Source organism: Fringilla coelebs (assembly GCF_963513975.1).
Source record: "Fringilla coelebs genome assembly, chromosome: 2".
Taxonomy (NCBI): Eukaryota; Metazoa; Chordata; class Aves; order Passeriformes; family Fringillidae; genus Fringilla; species Fringilla coelebs.
In genome coordinates, this window is record NC_140029.1 from 76568994 (window position 1) to 76587541 (window position 18548).

General features: G+C 34.5%; 1 protein-coding gene across 1 annotated transcript in view; it reads right to left on the minus strand.

The window, feature by feature from the left end:
• The window catches only part of DYNC2H1 (dynein cytoplasmic 2 heavy chain 1), a gene marked incomplete at its 5' end in the record, with an annotated part of 143228 nt that overhangs the window by 53382 nt on the left and 71298 nt on the right, over positions 1 to 18548 (minus strand). Inside the window, 9 exons of the mRNA XM_084226347.1 lie at positions 1198 to 1273; positions 3224 to 3379; positions 5118 to 5228; positions 8241 to 8366; positions 10251 to 10411; positions 12983 to 13055; positions 14394 to 14525; positions 15673 to 15750; positions 17221 to 17271. Coding sequence (XP_084082473.1) covers positions 1198 to 1273; positions 3224 to 3379; positions 5118 to 5228; positions 8241 to 8366; positions 10251 to 10411; positions 12983 to 13055; positions 14394 to 14525; positions 15673 to 15750; positions 17221 to 17271 — 964 coding nt within the window. The remainder of the gene's footprint in view (positions 1 to 1197; positions 1274 to 3223; positions 3380 to 5117; positions 5229 to 8240; positions 8367 to 10250; positions 10412 to 12982; positions 13056 to 14393; positions 14526 to 15672; positions 15751 to 17220; positions 17272 to 18548) is intronic.

Sequence of the window (18548 nt, forward strand, 5' to 3'; positions counted from 1 at the left end):
CTAATTGGTTATATGCATTTCAGAAATTATGCTATTAAAATTTTAATTTTTTGCTCCTTTGTCATAAATAAAATTTTATACACTATTTCCTACCACAGTACCACCTGATCTCATAAAATAAATTGACTGATTAAACCAAAAACAGATCATGCTCCAAATCTGTAAGATTACTAGAAATGTCATCTTTCAAACACAAAGAGGTCCAGGATAGATACTTTGCAAATCATTATGCATCACCCATAGCAAATAAATTTAAGGATGTCAATAATAATTTCCTGGTCAGGTTGACGTTCCATTAGATTACTCTGACTCAGATATATCCCACAAGTTCAAAATAACTTAATTTTCCTCCATGCTATCATCGTTGCCCAAAATAACTACATGGCACAACGATCTACTTGTATCCTATAGCTTTCATGTGCAGGTGAAACTTGATCAGAAAGGTACTCCCTAAAGTCCCTTGAAAGGGAGAAGTGGCAATCACTGTAAGTGGGGGTTTACTGTGGTAACTGTTGTTTCCTAATGCTTCATTCATTCCCTCACAAGAAAAGATATTTTTACAGTCATAATTAATGGATTATCATTGACAGTTGATGATTCAATCTCTTTACCTCTCTGTGTGGTTCAAGTCTGCACAACTAAGGTCTGATTTCAGAAGTACTAACCATCCACAAATCCCACCTAAGTCAACAATCATAAATTATCTCTACATATCAGTTCCTAACTTTACTTTGAAATTGTACAAAATGCAAGGAGTTAAAAAAAATTACCTTTACCATATTAACTAATATTAGAAATTCCTACACTGATTAACAGAACAATGAAGTGGGATTTGACACTGAATTTTAATATGAAGAATTCTTTCATATTCAATTCACAGTCAATTCATTTATTCAATATTTAGGGGAACTCACACTGAGAAGGAATGGACACACAAGATATCATCTTACAGGCAGCCTTGAATTTCCGATTTCTTCCTCTGGACTCAAGAAGCTGAACAGCATACTCCCTGGGCACCAAGAATTATTGGCTTACCCAATCACCCAAAAATGGATTTATGATTCACTCTGTTTTACTACTTTTGCTTTACTGATGATGAGCTCTACAGCATCTCCACTTTTATATGAGTGTTATAGAAAGATAAAACTCTTCATGCAACATCCCTACTAACGGGACTTTCCTTAAGAAGTGACTTACCCTCAAAGAGTCCATCAATAATGTCAAAGCCAGCACGGAGATCAGACAAAGAAAATTCATAAAACTTGGTCCAACCCTATCATGAAAAGAAATTCAAAGAATTTAAGTAGTGATCATTTAATCAGGTATGATCACGAAGTAAAATACCAGTATCATGTGGTTACTGAATGCTGTATAATACTTAAGGAAAAAAGAAACAACCTGTGTCCTCTAAAGGGCATTTTTTGAAAGATTCAATAGAGGTAGTATTAAAAAAATTCAGTTGTAACTGCGCATTTAATTTTATATACTTACAAAAACCAGAATCCACTGAGTATGAAAAATATAAAATTAAGGTTATTTTATTTCCTATCAATATTTACTTCAACTAAAACTTGCTGACATCTGAGACTCGACCATGCGTTGAATTACAATTTTTTATTTCTGAGGGCATTTTTGTACTTCAGTATACAGACAGGATTTTCATAAATAGGACTGATTCTTCAAACACAGTCTTTAAAATACTCCCATCACCTTACTCCTTAATTAATGTCACTTCTTGTCTGACTGAAAATATTATCAATTACTGCTACTATTATCATAAAATGCTGACCACCATATGCGTATTTCAATCATTGCACTTTGTACCTCCTTTTTGTTCCTGGGGCATTAGTTTTCATGCAGCAGTAATGCATACTGTGTATGTAATTCTCACAAAAACTTTCAGTGTAAATGGATAAGTGTAAATAAATACTGATATATGAGAAATCATTTAGGAAATCCAGATTTCGATGGTATGTCCTGTTGCTCTATCTTTTTATGGTGTACTTTGCATATGAATGATAGAATAGCAACAGTGCACATGATTCATGATGAGAAAGGCAAATGTGTCAGCAACATGCACATGGTCCAGTGAGATGAATACAGACTGAAGTCAAGACTGTAGCTGCTCCATAGATCACAAAAAACAATCAGCCAGCCACCCTGAAGGTCATACACTGGAAAGATGATCCTAACAGGATCCATATTGGGGATTTTGAACAGATCTGTACATGAAGCCAAAACAACTCAAAATTCATTATAAAATACAAGAGCTTCTGCCTGAGATTGACTACTGTCCATCAAAGTCAGATATTGGCAATCTTGAAATATAAACCCATCACTGTCTGCATATTTGTGCAGTGGAATTAAAGACAGCACCAATCCTATCTGGGGTTACTTGAAAAACTGGTGCCAAATGAACATGAATTTGAACAAGAAAAAAGGAGAATTCATGTGTCAGTTTAATACGTAAATTATTTTCACCTATTGTACTTCTTGAACACCATATTCAAGAGCCTGTTACTGCAACTGGCAAGCAACCTTAAAAAATCACTAAGTCAAAACTAGCAAAAAACTCTCAAACATTCCAGACTATGTCAGATCAAATCCTTCATATTACACAGTAATTTCATATCTAGTCTAAATAGAATAAAATGAGCAAGATATAAAGCAGTTTCCTGTTTGGTAGTTTTTTTTGGTCTGTTTAATTTAAGCATCTCTCTGCCAGAAAAAAATGTTCACTTTAATCAAAAATTTAGCTAAGGCAAAAGCACATCTCTGAAAATCATTATAATCCTCACAAGAAATTAATGATTTCCCTTGTTCTTCCTTCTCCTTGAAGGAGTTTGTATAAAGAAAGTGTAGACAATGTCATCTCCTCCTTCCCTCCAGTGTCTCTTTTCATTCAATTAAGTTTCCATAATATTTTTGTCTGTCCCAAGCAAACAGGATTCATAGAATCTTTTCCACACTTCTGTAGCAGTATCACTTAGTCCATGAATCACAAAATAACCCCATGCAGGCAGAAGCAATTTTCAGAGGGATGGGAACTGCGGTTATCAGGATCTTATTTTGCAATAAATTCAGAGACAATAAAGGCACCAGAAATATCCAAGTTTTTCTCATTTATGAATATGACCCAACATATACGTGATGAAAAATACTTCCAAGTATAAAAGCTAATAAATGGGGCAAATTTTTTACAATATAGCAAATAAATTACTACCTGAGGGATATAATTTCTTCTTTCTTGGCATACAGCATGAAACCATGCTAAACAGAAGAGAGAATGTGCTCTAGACAAATTTCCCTTTTTGTTGATTTGCTCTGGTGTCCAAGATTCATAAGTTCGCAAGAGATTTTTTTTGAGGCCTGGAGGTGCCTGAATTGGAAGGAAAAACACTGTTCAAGACAGAAAGCCTGGCATTTTTATGTGCTATTTTCTTAGATTATAACCTGGAATTTGTAACTTAATGAAATGACAAACAGTACTTAACAGAATACAATTTAAGAAGAAAAAATAAGTTTGTAATAAATGCCCTAACAACAAAATGATTCTATGGTGAAAATAGACATACTGAAGGAAATGGTAACCAGGACTGTACTAGACTAAAATAACTTAGTGAAAGCATAGTACTCTATGAAAACACATCAGCATAAACTCAATTGTTTTCAACCAAAAGAACCATTTTTTCTGATTTTACAACCTAAACTACCAATTACTTCTGATATGTGATGAATGTCAAATTGCCCTATGCAATCCCCACACTCTGTTAGCTAGCATATTAATATGGTATGTATGTATGATAAAACACCAGTTCTCAGATTTAGTGGCAGGTAATGCTCACAAGCACTAGAAATAACTGCATTTAAGGTGTAGGCAGTAGCCAAAATCAAAGTGCTTAAAAGTAAAAACAACTGCATACTCAGCCATTCTCAAATATTTACAAGTGTGAAGACAAACATAAATTTTAAAGATATTGAAATTAAAATTTTGTTTTTCTAAAAATGTTCAATGTTCTTTCTTTCTTTTGAAAAATGGCTTTTGGTGTTTCCATAAGATTACCATTGTTGCTTCTGACAAATAATTGCAAAATACTGTAGTAAAATGACTTTTTTTTAATATCTGTATCTTCATTGGTAACATTCTACATACATTAGAACATACTACAACCATACAATAATCAAATACTATTTGCCAAGTCATTGCCTGTAGGTACAAAATATTAACTGCAATTGGAAAGGGGAAAAAAATGATTGAGAGTATTGCATTTGCACAAAGTTCCAATCATTCCAAAGATAGTGGAATAAGTAACACAGTCCTGCAGTTTCTGTACCATTGAAGACCTCAATAAGGTACTGCAAAAACTTTAAAATACCTGCAGTCAATGTAAAAGTGTAACTATTTCAGCTTCTATAAAGTCAGCAACATTGGACTCTTTAAGGTCAAAGTTTCTTGGATTAGCTGCAGGCAAAATCTCCAAACTGCATTATCAATGGAAGACTTAGAAGCACTCCTGCTAATGATTTCCATTTTGGACATCACTGCTTAAGTGCATTCATGATTAGGCTACTTTCCAATCAGCTGGAGGAACACAGTCCCAGTTATTCCTTAAGCTGAGCCATTTCAAATGCAAAGCTCTCAATTTTGAGAAAAGGCTTTTAACTGTATATTGTGCTGTATGGAAGGAGAGCCAGTTTTGTTGAAAGAGTCCAGTGAATATAAAGCTCTAAAGCCAAAAGGAAAATAAGGAAGAGAAAGTGGGATTCTGTGATCTTCAGATGAAGCTATTCATCGAGGAGAAATTCCTTGTTTTCCATCCATGTAACACCACTTGAATAGATTTTTGTTTTTAAGAAAAAGTGATTAAACACACAAAATAATCTGGAGCACAAAACAGAACAACTAGTTCTCCAATGTAAATATATTTTCAGTTCATTCTTTCATTTGTAAAAGCATCTGGGAAAAAATAATCTTTCAAGGTAAACTCGTATTTTTTGTATTACATGTAATTGAAATATAAGGTAAAACCATTTATACTATCTAAACATATAGTTTGCTATACATCAAGGTTCATTCAATGTAAGAATCTAATAAAAGGTTTCCAAACAGATCTTACTTCATAAGTTATCTTCAGACTTGATTGAAGCAAAATTGGAGTAAACTTAGGATGAACTTCCGTAGTAAGCCAAAGACGAAAGTTTGGTTGAGGATGTAATGTATTCAGTTCCTATTAAAGAGATGTTATATATTGAAATAGCCTTTGAGGTGATTTGGGGTTTTTATACATACAACAGTATTTACAAAACTATAATATCTTGGATTAGAAAGTTAGATTTATTTAAAAAACTGACAGTTGCTTATACACATAAGGTTATAGTTCAAGATGTGTTGCCTCTGCACATTCCATATCATTGCTGTGCTCAAATCTGAAGTTCATCCTAGCTGTGTCAAAATATTTGCACCTTTCTCTTCTATACTAAATTCAGGACATAAAAATATAGAGCAGTTCTTTACTTCTTTTAAGTACAATAACACCAGAAGGCTACATCAAAAATGATGAAGGCTTGCAATGTGGGCTGCATATCAACAACAGATCTCAATGACTTTCAACACCAGTACAGCTATATTAATTTCTTTCTCTTCAAGTATTTGTTGTATGAACCCTTCATGTATAATGATTCACAGAAAACTGAAGATTGGAAAATTGAGTTCTAAGAGAAATACTGTCAAAAGTTATTTCAAATATAAAGGCTTCACAAAAATATATAATTATTGAATATATGGAAACACACTGCTGGTGCTTTACGCTCAGTTGAAACCCACACATCTGTCATCAAAGACACCAAAGTTACCTGACAAGCGGTTTCAGAACAAAGTCAAGAGTTTTGTGTATGTGTATTGGAAGAAATTTAGCTCAGAAACCTCTTGAAAGACTTTCTCACAAGCCATTCATTCTGATAATCTCTAGACCATCATTACTATAATTTTGTTTTCAGTGTTTTTAGTAAAGAAAATAATCTGAAAAACTGTTACTTGTTCAGCTATTTAAGTAAAACGACAACTCTAAGTGGTACATAGTATATTGGAATTGTGAAGCTTGGAAGGAAGCACCAGAGACTTCCTAGTCCAACACTGTGCTCAAAGCAGCGCCATATACAAGTTGCCCAGACCTGTAGCCAGTCAGGTTTTCAGTATCTCCAAGGATGGAGACTCGGTAGCTTCTCTAGGCAGCCTCTTCCAGTGTTTGACCACCCTCACACTAAAATAAGTTTAATCATATATTTAAATAGTATTTCCTGTGTTTTAGTTTATGCCCACGGCCTCTTGTCCTGTCATGGGATACCACTGAAATGGGTCTGACTCAGTCTCCTTTACTCTTTCCCATCAGCCAATACACCAAATTCTAAGATTCCCTCTGAGGCTTCTCATTCCCAGGCTGAACAGTCCCAGTTCTCTCAGTTTCTCTTTGTATGATACATGCTCCAGTTCCTTCATCACATTTGCAACTTTTTATTGAACTGGTTCCAGTATGCCCATTTCTCTCTTGCACTGGCTAGCCAAGTAGTGGACACAGAACTCCAGGTGTGTCTCACCAGTGCTGAGGGGAAGGATAATCTCCCTCCACCTGCTGGCAACACTGCCTAAAACAGACCAGGATGTCAGTGGTCTTTGCTGCAAAGTAATTTTGCCAGCTCATTGTCGCCTTCTTACCCACCAGGACTCCCAGATCTTTTTTGCCAAGCTGTTTTTTAGCCAGCTTGTCCCCACACTGTTTGGGTGACTGGAGTTACTCCTTCTCATGGGAAGCACTTGCCATTTCCCTTTGCTGATCTTCACAAGGTTCTTGTCAGCCCATTTCTCCAGTCTATCAAGGTCCTTTTGAACGAAAGTACACTCATCTGTTACATCAATCATAAAAAAAACCCTCAGGTTTTTAATCATCTCTGCTTGCTGAGGATGCACTTTGTTCCATTATTCACCTCATTAATTAGGATGTTAAACAATGTTGGCCAGAGTATCAATGCCTAGAGCACAATGATGATGACTGGCTTCAACTGGATTTTTTGATGCTGAAAGTAACTCTTTGAGTAACACAATTAGACCAGTTTTCAATCTGCCTCACTTGGGTCCATATTCAAAGACTGTGAGAACTGAATTTCTGTACCTGGATGGAACTGACGTATGAATATGCAGCAGTGTCTTGAGAGGATGTTTAAATGTAAGAATTACATAGCCTCACACTTGTTAATGGTATGCAAAACAGGCAAGGGGATGTGCAGAGTCAAACATCAGCAGATCTTCGTCTATATTAAGCTCAGCAAGAAGTTTAACATATTCAGTATTATGTTCATGTGGAAAGAATAAGACCCTCCTGACACATATCCATATATTAATACTTAAAAGATCTGAAATTTTGTATTCAGCAAGGAGCTTACAAACATTTCATTACTGTTGACTGCCTTGTTCAGACTACATGACACACACATCAGTGCTATCTTGCTTTGCCTTTACATTTTTTCAGAATGGATTATAGGAATGCTGAAGGTACATGCCACATGGTTACTGCAAGACAAATGACAGACTCCAAGCTCATGTCCATGGACTATGCTTTACAAAAATCGTTTAAAACTGGGAAATTGAGACTGTAGTAACTGTTGAACGAATGCCATTATTTTCTTCTGACTTTACTTGTTTTGAGGATTTCATGGTGATGCACATGAAAAGTATATCATATAAAATCAATTTTAATTAGCAAGTTAGTAATTTTATATGCCATAAGTGTGTGTTTCTATAAAATATGCAACATTTTAATTTCAAATTAGCAAAAACCTCCTAGTGACTCAGCCTAAGTCTGCACTTCAAAAAAAAAACCAAACTACTAAAAAAGTTCCAGAACTAAGGGAGAAAAAAATTAAGTTCAAGCATACATAGATTCATAGTTGAGGAAAAAACTTGGGTAGTATCCCATAAAATACCAGAAGTCCTAACTGGAACATTTGCTCACTCACTGTGGTAGAAATATTGTACATTGTATGAAAATTAAAGCACTCACACAAAGAAGGGAGCTGCTTAGATCTAAAGCAGTTCACCTTATTCACGACTCAGAAAACCACAAAAGCATATTTTTAAACTGCAATTTTAAACATCACCATGGAAATGCCTGAAATGCTTCTGAAATGCATTAGTTGCATACTAATTTTGTCTGGTTTCCTATATTATCTTCTCTATTTACCCTCACCTTCTCCAATACAGGAAGCCAAGATGTAACAAGATGCAGGTTCTTCAAACACAGCCATTCTCCATTCTGAGCACATTCTCTTAAAGTTTGAATAGCCAGGTCAGCTTGGCCCTGGCCCATGGCAATCTGAAATGACAGACACAGTTGTATCAAGAATCTCTCATACCTCATTTAACAGTTAAATACAAAATCGTGTTTTCAAGTTAGGAATACATACATTAAAAAAAAAGAGTGCTAAAGACAACTAGAATTTTCTCTAATGTGATAGGTTACTAAAGTAGGGAGAAGATTAAGGAAAACAAATTTTTCTTTGCAACTTTTCTAGCCACTTTCTGTACAAACAACGTTACCTAGTCTTTTAATGGAAAAAAACATACATCACTTGGTGACAGTGATTGTATTCTCTGGGAAGTCAAAAAATAATTTAAATAACAATGACTAAAGTGCATTACTGCAGAAAAGCAAATATAAGAGAGAAATGAGAACTAAGTTTCTTTTGAGTAGAAGTTAGGAGTACTTCCTTTGAAGAGAAATACTCAATTTTGCTGGGATATATGAATAATTTACCATATATTCCTTTCTTCACTTCTTATACTACCATATTAGTTTTAACTTACAATCTATTTGGAAGATAAAGATAACAAAAAACCCTGAACCAAACAAGTTGAAAATAAAGAGGTCATAGCCAATGTGAAAAGTCTCATCTTGGCATTATGATTCTCTGACTAAGTAGAACTGAGCATAATATCTTATAATAATTGAAAATAGCCAAAAGAAGACAACTGGAAGTCACTAGCAATACAGTAGCAGACAGCACAAATTTAGCGCTCTGTTCTTTATCCCACGTGAGAAATATATCAACAGAGAAGAAAATTCTATCTTCATGTTCTATTCAAATTACATGAGAAAGTGTAGGAAATAAACTAAAAAATATTCTCATTAGTGTAACAACTTTCAGGTGATTTAACTTTGAGTCCTGATCCTTAATTGAATACCATACTATGTTACATTTTGAAAGTCCAACATATAAAGGATATTTAGCGATAAACATGAAAATCCATGCAGCAGAGTAAGAAATATGCATTCTGCAATGTTCACAGCTAGATAAGATAGCAGTAGGATCTAAATATTTACAGTTTGATGGGAAAAATATATTATATCAGTTAATGTTCCAGGAAAGGAACAATTTCAAGGACTATTTAAAAGCAACATTAAACTTGACATTTTCCATTTCTATGCTAACCAGTTATCACCTAGATAACAACTTCCCTCCCCTTAATATGTCAAATGACAGAAAGAAATAATATTTTTCAGAAAGCTATAAAGCATATTGGTATTGTGCATTGGGAATATTAAAAACCCACTTGATTCATATAATAATTTTAATTGGAATGGATCCTGGATGGTATCTAGTCCAATCTCTGGCTCAAAGTAGGGCCAGGTATGAAAGATTAAATCAGGAGCTCACGGCATTGTCCAGTGGATTCTTGGAAACCTTCAAGGATGTAAAATTTCTCAAAACATTTTACAGAATTTCACAAAATACCTAAGTGTTCAAAAACACTGAACACCTGATTTATATTTTCTATTGAAGAAAGAAATGTGCAAATCCTATAAGCAGAGAAAATGACGAAGTTTAGTTTTTAGTGGGTTTTGTTTGTTTCAATTACTCCACACTAAAAAAGATAATGCTGCAGCATTTATAACAATTCTCAGCCTCTTTTGTTCTTTTCCATCCATCTTCTCATTTTTTCCTTCTCCAAACTGGAGGAATGTCTCTTGTTTGGATTCTGCTTCTGTGAGCATGACTAATTGTGTGTCTCTTCTCCAGTCCATTTTGCCAGTGGAATGAGAAGTTAGTGTCAAGACAGGTGGGAACAACAAAACACCACAGACACCAAAGTATGATTTTACTTACTAACTTCCTTGGAAAACAAAGTAAAACAGATACAACTACAGCAAAATTTTACACATTGTGGTTTTTAATCACTACACTTATGTAAGACTGACCTGATGGTAGCACTCAGTATTTCTTTCAACACTGGCAAGTTCCTGTAATTCTTGAGAGGGATCAGCACCAGGAGAAATTATTATCAAGATGGGCTCAATTTCCAGTGTCTCTTTATACAGACGTTTCATATTCAGAGGTGATGGAGATAATTCTTTTATTCCTATAATTAGAATTAGAATTATTAGGGAAATAAGGCAACTGCACATGATGGAGTGCTTCATTATCCACTCTAGTGTTCATCTGGTTTGGAAATGAAGAAAATATCCTACAACATGCTGGTAAGGTATAAGGTGCCCCATATTAAGAGAAAAAGTATTTCTGGATTTCCAGCTTGACAAATTGCAGTCTTTATTTAGAGTGTAGTCTTGAGGAAAATGTAGAAAAGAGAGGAGTGGAATGAGAAGCTATGCTATTTGCTAAAAGTAGTTGCAGTGTCTATGTCCACATGTAGAATTTCTCTCTTTACTGCCTTGAGAGCCTTAATTATTCAACTTACATGGTTCTTGGTACTATGATTATTTATATCTATTATTTGTTTTATTATACAACTTAAATGTCTAGAATGTTGACCTAGTAAAGGCAAGGTATTTATACATGAGGCCAAAGACACATGTATATTAAGTGTATCATAAATTAAATAGTGTTAATATCATATTTTCATGCATCTTTAGACCAGCATCTAACCAGTGAAGCATTGAGTGCAACAGGAAATCACAACATACAGTAAGACAGAAGAGCCCAAATCAGTGACATCTATCCCACAACTACTATAAGATGCAATGTACACTTCCTTGAGGATACAGTCTGGATGCTATTGTATGTTGCACATAGAACAATGCCATATCATTTGTACAATAGAATCATGGAACAGTTTGCATTGGGACCTCAAAGACCATCTGGTTCCAATCCCCCACCATGGGCAGGGGAACCTTCCACTAGACCAAGTTGCTCAGAGCCCTTTCTAGCCTGGACTTGAACGTTCACAGGAATGGGGCATCCACAATTTCTCTGGGCAATCTGTTCCAGCGCCTCCCTACTCTCACAGGAAAGAATTTAATCCAAATATCTAATCTAAATATACTCTCTTTCAGTTTGAAGTCATTCCCCCTTGTCCTGTTACTACATGCTTTCTTGTGAGCCCCTTTAAGTACTGGAAGGCTGTTATGGTGCATTTCTGTACAGCATGTAAAATAAAGAAATAAGCACGCTTCAGGTATTACAAAATACATTTGTAGATAATTCTTATTAACATTATCCTCAAAATAAATTATTTTACTCTTTCTTCATCCATACATTTCAAAATATAGGTAAAATTGAGAAAAGAAAAAAATATCTGGATACAACAGAATTGAAAGGCTTTCTTTTAGGATATACAGCTCTTTTGGAATTCATTTTTTCTTGCAGGAAAGCTGCCAAATGAGATTGGAAACTTAATGGCTTCCTTTAGAAGCCTATGTCAAAGAGTTTGTTTAAGTTGTTTCAGGGCAAGGACACTCAAAAAGACAAGGCAGAAAAAAACTATGAAAAAATATTTATATAAGCATGACATTTTTTATTGGTTAGAAAGTGCTAGTCAGGATTTCACTGATCTCACTGACATGTATGAAAAACCTGTGGACGATTTGTGGATCATTTACTGGTTTTGAAAACCCAAATGGAGTCAATGGTATTCTGCCTTCCTTGGTGAGGCTGTAGCTTCACTCAACAAAAACATTCCCTTGCGCAGTGTTCCTCCAAGGAACTGGCCCCAACACAAGTAATTTATGTAATACATTAAGATTTGGAAGCCAGTAAGCAAGCAAATATATTTACTCTGCATTCAGGTCTCTGTTGGTTTTTGAGCCACACACACTGCAGACCACTCTTGTCATTTGAGTCCAGCAGGCAGGGACATTGTCAGCATAGGCCATGTCACCATGGCCAACATACCCTCTCTATCTACTAATAATGTTTGACAGATAAGCTATACCTTAATGCTGAAAATCCCAGTCTGGCTGACAGATATGGAGTCAATTTTGAGCAACAAATAATGTCCACAGACAGCATAAGGAAGTAAGATAAAGTGACTTCTAAAACTTACAGTGCTCACCCTGATGAGACACTCAAAACTGCTGAAAACTGAAGGCAGGTTTTTGTGTGCTGTACTGCAATATTAAGATTATTTGGCATACAGGTTTCAAACTTTGGATATAATAGATATGAGAGAGGAAATTGACTGACTAGAATAAATAGACAACCGTAGCATTGAACCACTCTAAATCATGTGTATTTTTAAACAGTCACTAAAAAGTATTACAGACCAAGAGCTCTACAAAAATGACTGATACTAATGAAATAATCTTTTAAGATTCAATTTATAAAATCTCAAACCTAACAGTCCTTAAATGGTAAATTACATAAAATAATATTTATGGAAAATCTGAGTCTTAAGGAGAGTGCTGCAGTGTAAAACTTAGAGAAAACCAGTTATCTTCCTTTCTTGACTACTCCAGTGTTCAAGAATTAATTAAAAGAATTTCACAGATCTTTTTATTTTATTTTAAATCACTGTGCACTTTAAAAGCACTTATAAGAATATTTGACAAGAACAAAATCAGCAAACCATTCACAGTATATTTTCATATACTAAAACTTCGAGATTCCATAAGAACTATAATATAAAAGAGAAACACAGGACAAAAAAAGCTATTTAATTGTTGTGCAGAAATACCCTGGTGAAAATTTAACTTACCTAGAGTTTTACATGCAAAAAGAGCCATGGCACTCTGCAGTCTGTCTGGTCTGACAGCCTGGACCACAAGTACCTTAACAAAAAATATATTCAGGGGAGATGAGTTGATAAAAGTATATAGCGATAATTTAAAATGCAGGACTCTTCTAAGAAGGATGAATTCTTTGAATTTATCTTCAGAACAAAGTTATTTGCTCTGAATATATAGAGCTATCTGATCATTCCTTTCCAAGATAATCAACTGTAATTGTCCTTTTGTAAGTAGCTTGTTCATCAATAGAATCAGAAGATAGATCTATACCTAATGTCTACTTGTAAGCTACAAATTTTTCTGCAATATTTTAGAAGAAAAGTAGCTATGTGGATAGCTGGAATGACAGAAAGCACACTTAGCTTTATACCAGCATCTAAATTCTATGCACATATATAGGCAGCAATGTCCTACTTGGAATAGAAATATTTCTGGTTTCAGTTCAAACTAATTTATGAGTGGCATATCAATCTAACAATGTAGTTTCAGTATATTTCATAAACAGAAAATTCTAAATACTTTCTGTACAAGAAACAAGATGCACTGATCATTCCAGATTTACTTTCCTATAAATGGAGACATTTTCTGACAACACACTGCACACATAAGAAGTGGCATTTCATTGAATCAAATATGACTCAGACAAATTTCTTCCCAAAATGGTTTGTTCCTAAATTGCAAAAATTTTCCTCCTCCACAAAAAACTCCAAATAGACAGTAGCTAAGAGCCAATCAACATGGAACTACATTGTCTAATACCCCATCCTTTCTCTGGATGTTTTCACATAAAGTAACTTCAAAAGAAAAATCACAGCATCATTTGAAAGTAAGTAACAACATCTTTTTTTCATTAAACACAGAAGTGATTATATTTTTCTCTTCCAGTGGAAAACAAGCTTCAGGTTGAGGAAGGAACTTGCCTTTCTCATATTCTTGGTGTGTTCTTTATCACCAGGTTTTCAGAAGTCATTTTTCATTTCTTCTATTCTATAGAAGCAGATGCTGCTACTGCATTTTGTGTCAGATGTGTGAGCTTGCACATTCAGTGAAATAAGATGCTCAACAAGCTGACACATACAGCAGCAACAAAGCAACCTGAAAGAATTTTAATACCTATTCATAAAATTAATTCTGTGCGTATTTCTGAAGAACATGTTACCTTAGAGGCTATACTCAGTTGCAGCTAATATCAACACTAAAAAGACACAGAGGAATAATATGCACTATGGTAAAAAAAAATCTATAATTCTTAGATGAAAAAAATGAATTAAACTGCAGGACAGTATGGATACTGTCACTACTTATAATTCAATCAGGCCTTGATGTAAAATTTACTTTCACTGATGAACTCATAATTAATATTATGAATGGAAAGATTACCTGCTGAAACAAAGAAATTCTTTTTACAACAGGAGATGGAAAGTCTTGTTCACATACAGAGCTCTGAGAAAAAGTGCGCCACAGACTTTCATCTTCAAAGCAAAGTGTCTGATAGAGATCTGGGAGGGAAAGCTATGAAACAAACAGTGTAGATTTAACTGTAAAGAAGAATAGCCATTTGGGCATTGTATATTTTAATTTATTTCCAAATATCACTATGACTACTACTGTGCAAATCACAAAATTCAATTTTATCCTTGGAGATAGAGAAGAAAAGAGTACATTTTCAAATTAACCACTTGTTTACCTATTCCCTGGAAAGACTAAATCTATATTTGCACTCTAATTTTAGTTTTAAACCTTAAGGTTCTTTGATTTTAAACTTTGGGCTTTACCTTTAAGTCCTTTCCTCTAACGATGATCTGCTATCTGGAATCAGTAATGGCTTGCTATCAGTGCATGCTACTGATTCACTCAGTTACTCAATTTCTGTTTGTTTGTTTAAACCTCTATTATGCTTGCCACACCATTATTGTGATTGTTCCTGATTTCTGGTTAGAGAAATTAAACAGTGAACTCTGGGTGTAGCAAAAAACGTCCTTACCAAAGAGCAGTCAAGGGTTTTTTCCTTGCTGCTGAGTTACATGCAGGACGAGAAGAGGCTAAGAGAATTTCAGGACTAATATTTTCCTTTAGTTCCCTTCAGGATCAGAGGACTTAAACACTGACCAATGAAAGAAAGAGTTTTTGTTTTAGTTCTGTCTGAGCAATCACAAGCTCTATAACATCTAAAAAGATGTACAGAGAAATCTGATGAGGAGACTATTAATTTCTGAATTAACAGTTTATGGCTTTTAATACACTATGAAGTGATTTCTGAAAGTCATTACACTGTAAAATCTACAACTAAATACTGCTTGCAATTTTTCTTCTATCATCCTATCTATAAAAATTGTAGAACTTGGATAGATTTGCAGTAGTTTCTAAACTCAGTAAGATGACAGGTTCACTCACAGGCATTTAAATTCATTATAGATGAGGTAGAAATGTTCATGAAAAAGGCTCAGAAAAATGAGATTAAAATAAAAACAAAAAACACCTTTGTTTTTTTTTAGGCAACTATATATTAAGCCATAGTTTCTGGAAGATAGAATAAACAGCTTAAAACTATGACATCTTTTCATCTGACAAATACATATCTGAGTATTTAAGTCCAAATTGCTATCTGCCAAAACCAAAATTTTTTAAATTTAAATTCAAGAGACCACACGATGTATACCTTCAAAGATGCTACAGCCCAGACTCGGTCCTGTTCTATCCAAGAGGGAACCTGGTCACGAGCGCTTCTTTGTGAATCCTTATGGAAGCAAGTTATATCACACATGTAACCAACACAATCTTTCATGAAACACTATATTCAGTAAGAAGGTTGTGAAACCCATGTTTTTTAATAAAAACATTCACAACAGCAATCTTTCTGCTCTCTTTTGCTGAGTTCATAAATGGCATAACAAAAAAGCAACCAAAATATTTAAATACAAGGCATACATATACCAAAATATTTAAATACAAGGCATACATTAACACTTGCTCAGCTACTTGAGCCTGAAAATACTTTACCCATTTAGAGTATCCTTATAACATTCTCAATTCTAAGTAATTTTTTACTAATAACAAGTGACAGAAATGATTGGCTATCTGCATAGGCACTCTGAGAAACTGGCTTCAAAAAACAACTCCATTGCACATATTCACAATCATCAAGATGGTTCTTCACACAAGGAGCCAAACACCAGAACATCTCTGCACTGGTAATTTGGCCACAGCTCTATCTTTCTGCTCTTTAGATGTTTGGCATGGAGGAAGTTCTAAAGATGAACAACAGTGCTTAAGCTCCAGTGGAATTTCTGTATTCACTATATCATATGTTAATGAAAGATTGTACAGTACACACTAACCAGTCTGAGGAGTCTCTGCATGGAAATGTATTTGGATCTCTCAAGGAGTGAGCAACTTCAAGAGTAACCTTAAATGCTCAGCAGAGAAAAAAAGAAGCTTTCTTGTGAAAGGGTATCTCAGTCATGAGTTACAAAGTCTGAGAAAGAAAAAAACTAGGAAATTTGGAAGCGATTGTAGGAATAAATGTGACATGTGTCTGCAGTATACATTCCATTTGGGCTGAAGGGCACACAAGTACAGTCCTTCCAAAACCCATGGATTGTGCCTTAGGTAGGGTAGAGGTAAGACTGGTATTAAATTCCATTATACAATCAGATCTCATATTCCTTGAAAATGGCCGACAGCAAGAAATACTTAACAATCACTCAATTCACAGACATTTAATTGAATTACAGTGACTCCAGACAGATGAAGGGGGACTTCTGCAGTCACACTGAAATCCAAAGCCTGTGGTTGAGCCATCTAATGGCTAGAGAAACTGGATTTCAAGGATCATTTTAGCAATCAGCTGCCTGAGAAAAAGCACAAAAAGTGCAACTCATACATGACTCTCGGAGAAGGAGGGATTCAGAAATACTGGTGTTAGTTACAGAAGAGGGCTGAAAACCTCCTCAAACATGCAATTTCAAATTGTCATCCCAGTCATAGAAAAACTAAAATAAAATACACAACAAAGGCAAAAAGATTATTCAAATTTAAAAAACTACTTGCCATGTTCAAAAATTTTTTAATAATTTTTTATCTTTATATTACTATATGAAAAGTTACTTTTTTCTTTAATGTATTAATACAGATAATAAAACAACATAGTAAGAATAAAACTTTAACTTGTTCCTTATTTCAAAATATGAAAATAAATGTAGCTTACTGATTTTCTGATGGTGTCTCCAATGATCACACCTGTGAAAGTCTCCCATTCCTGGGTGGAATAAATGAACAACTCAGATAAGTCACGAGACACCTTTAAGAACTAAGATTAATATGCAGTAGCATGTAGGCAGAGCAGGAAGACAAACAAATTAAATGCTAGATTCTGAAAGAGTTACAAGACATTTTTCAAATGCTAAGTGATGCTATCAGAATGTAATTCCTTTTGCAGAATCCAAGCTAGGTGGCTGCAGTGCTTTATAAGAAAAAAAGCAAAGGGGTAGTTCTGTACTTTCTCAGCACCCACAGCTCCTACCCAGAGTGCCCATCTACAGACTATCAGGAGGTAGGAAATGTAGCTGGCAAGGGCACACATCCTGCCTGGTGGGGCATCAGCAGCCCACACAGAACAGGTAACTATAGAAAGCATGACTGAATTTATGTATGATTAAAACTTTTAGACTTCGTACAAGTACCCAGGAGGACAATTTTAAATAGTTTAGACAAGTATTTAAAACCACTAGAAATTACTCAATCCTGTTTTTGGAGGGGGCAAGAAACAGACCAAAAATTCCTTATAAGTATTGAAATTTTGCATAAATAATATCTATATTCTATGATGAAGATTTTTTCATTAAAGAGAAAAGTAACATCAGAAATTTACAAGTCAATTGACTAAGAGTAATACTGCTGATACAAATCCCAGCATAATATTTTGCAGCCATCAGTCTCACTGAGTCTTGAAACAGCTCTCTCTTTCAGTTACAAACTGATTCTCATCTCCCAGTTACAAAGAAAATGCTTGTGCACACAAAAATGCATGGAGTATTTTTTGGTTTGTGCAATATTGTTATGAAGAAAAGAAGCACAATATACAGGGAATATAAAACTACCTCAGAAAAATCTATACATATTGATTCAGGAAGAGAATGTCCCTACTGAGAACCAAGGCATTCTACAGTATATTGTTGAATTTGTACTATAAATTCCATATTGCTATGCGAAAAAATATTTAAGCGCAGAAGGTTCAATTCTTTTGGGACAGGGATTTAGAATACTAAATTCTCTAGCAGCGTATTAAGCAATTCCTAGCCTCATCACATTAAAAGCTTTAGAAGAAATCATTTTAAAAGAATAACCACTTCAGCTTCATTTTCTTCACTAAATATTTTGTATAAGCACTCTTCTCTTACAATTTAATGAAAATAACTTCTACCTTTCAGAGAAGTAAAAAAATTATTGGTATTATTTTCTCTCTTGAGTATTCAGATACTGTAGAAATATGCATTATATATAACCTAGATTAAGCTGTCTAAGAGCTATAATAGC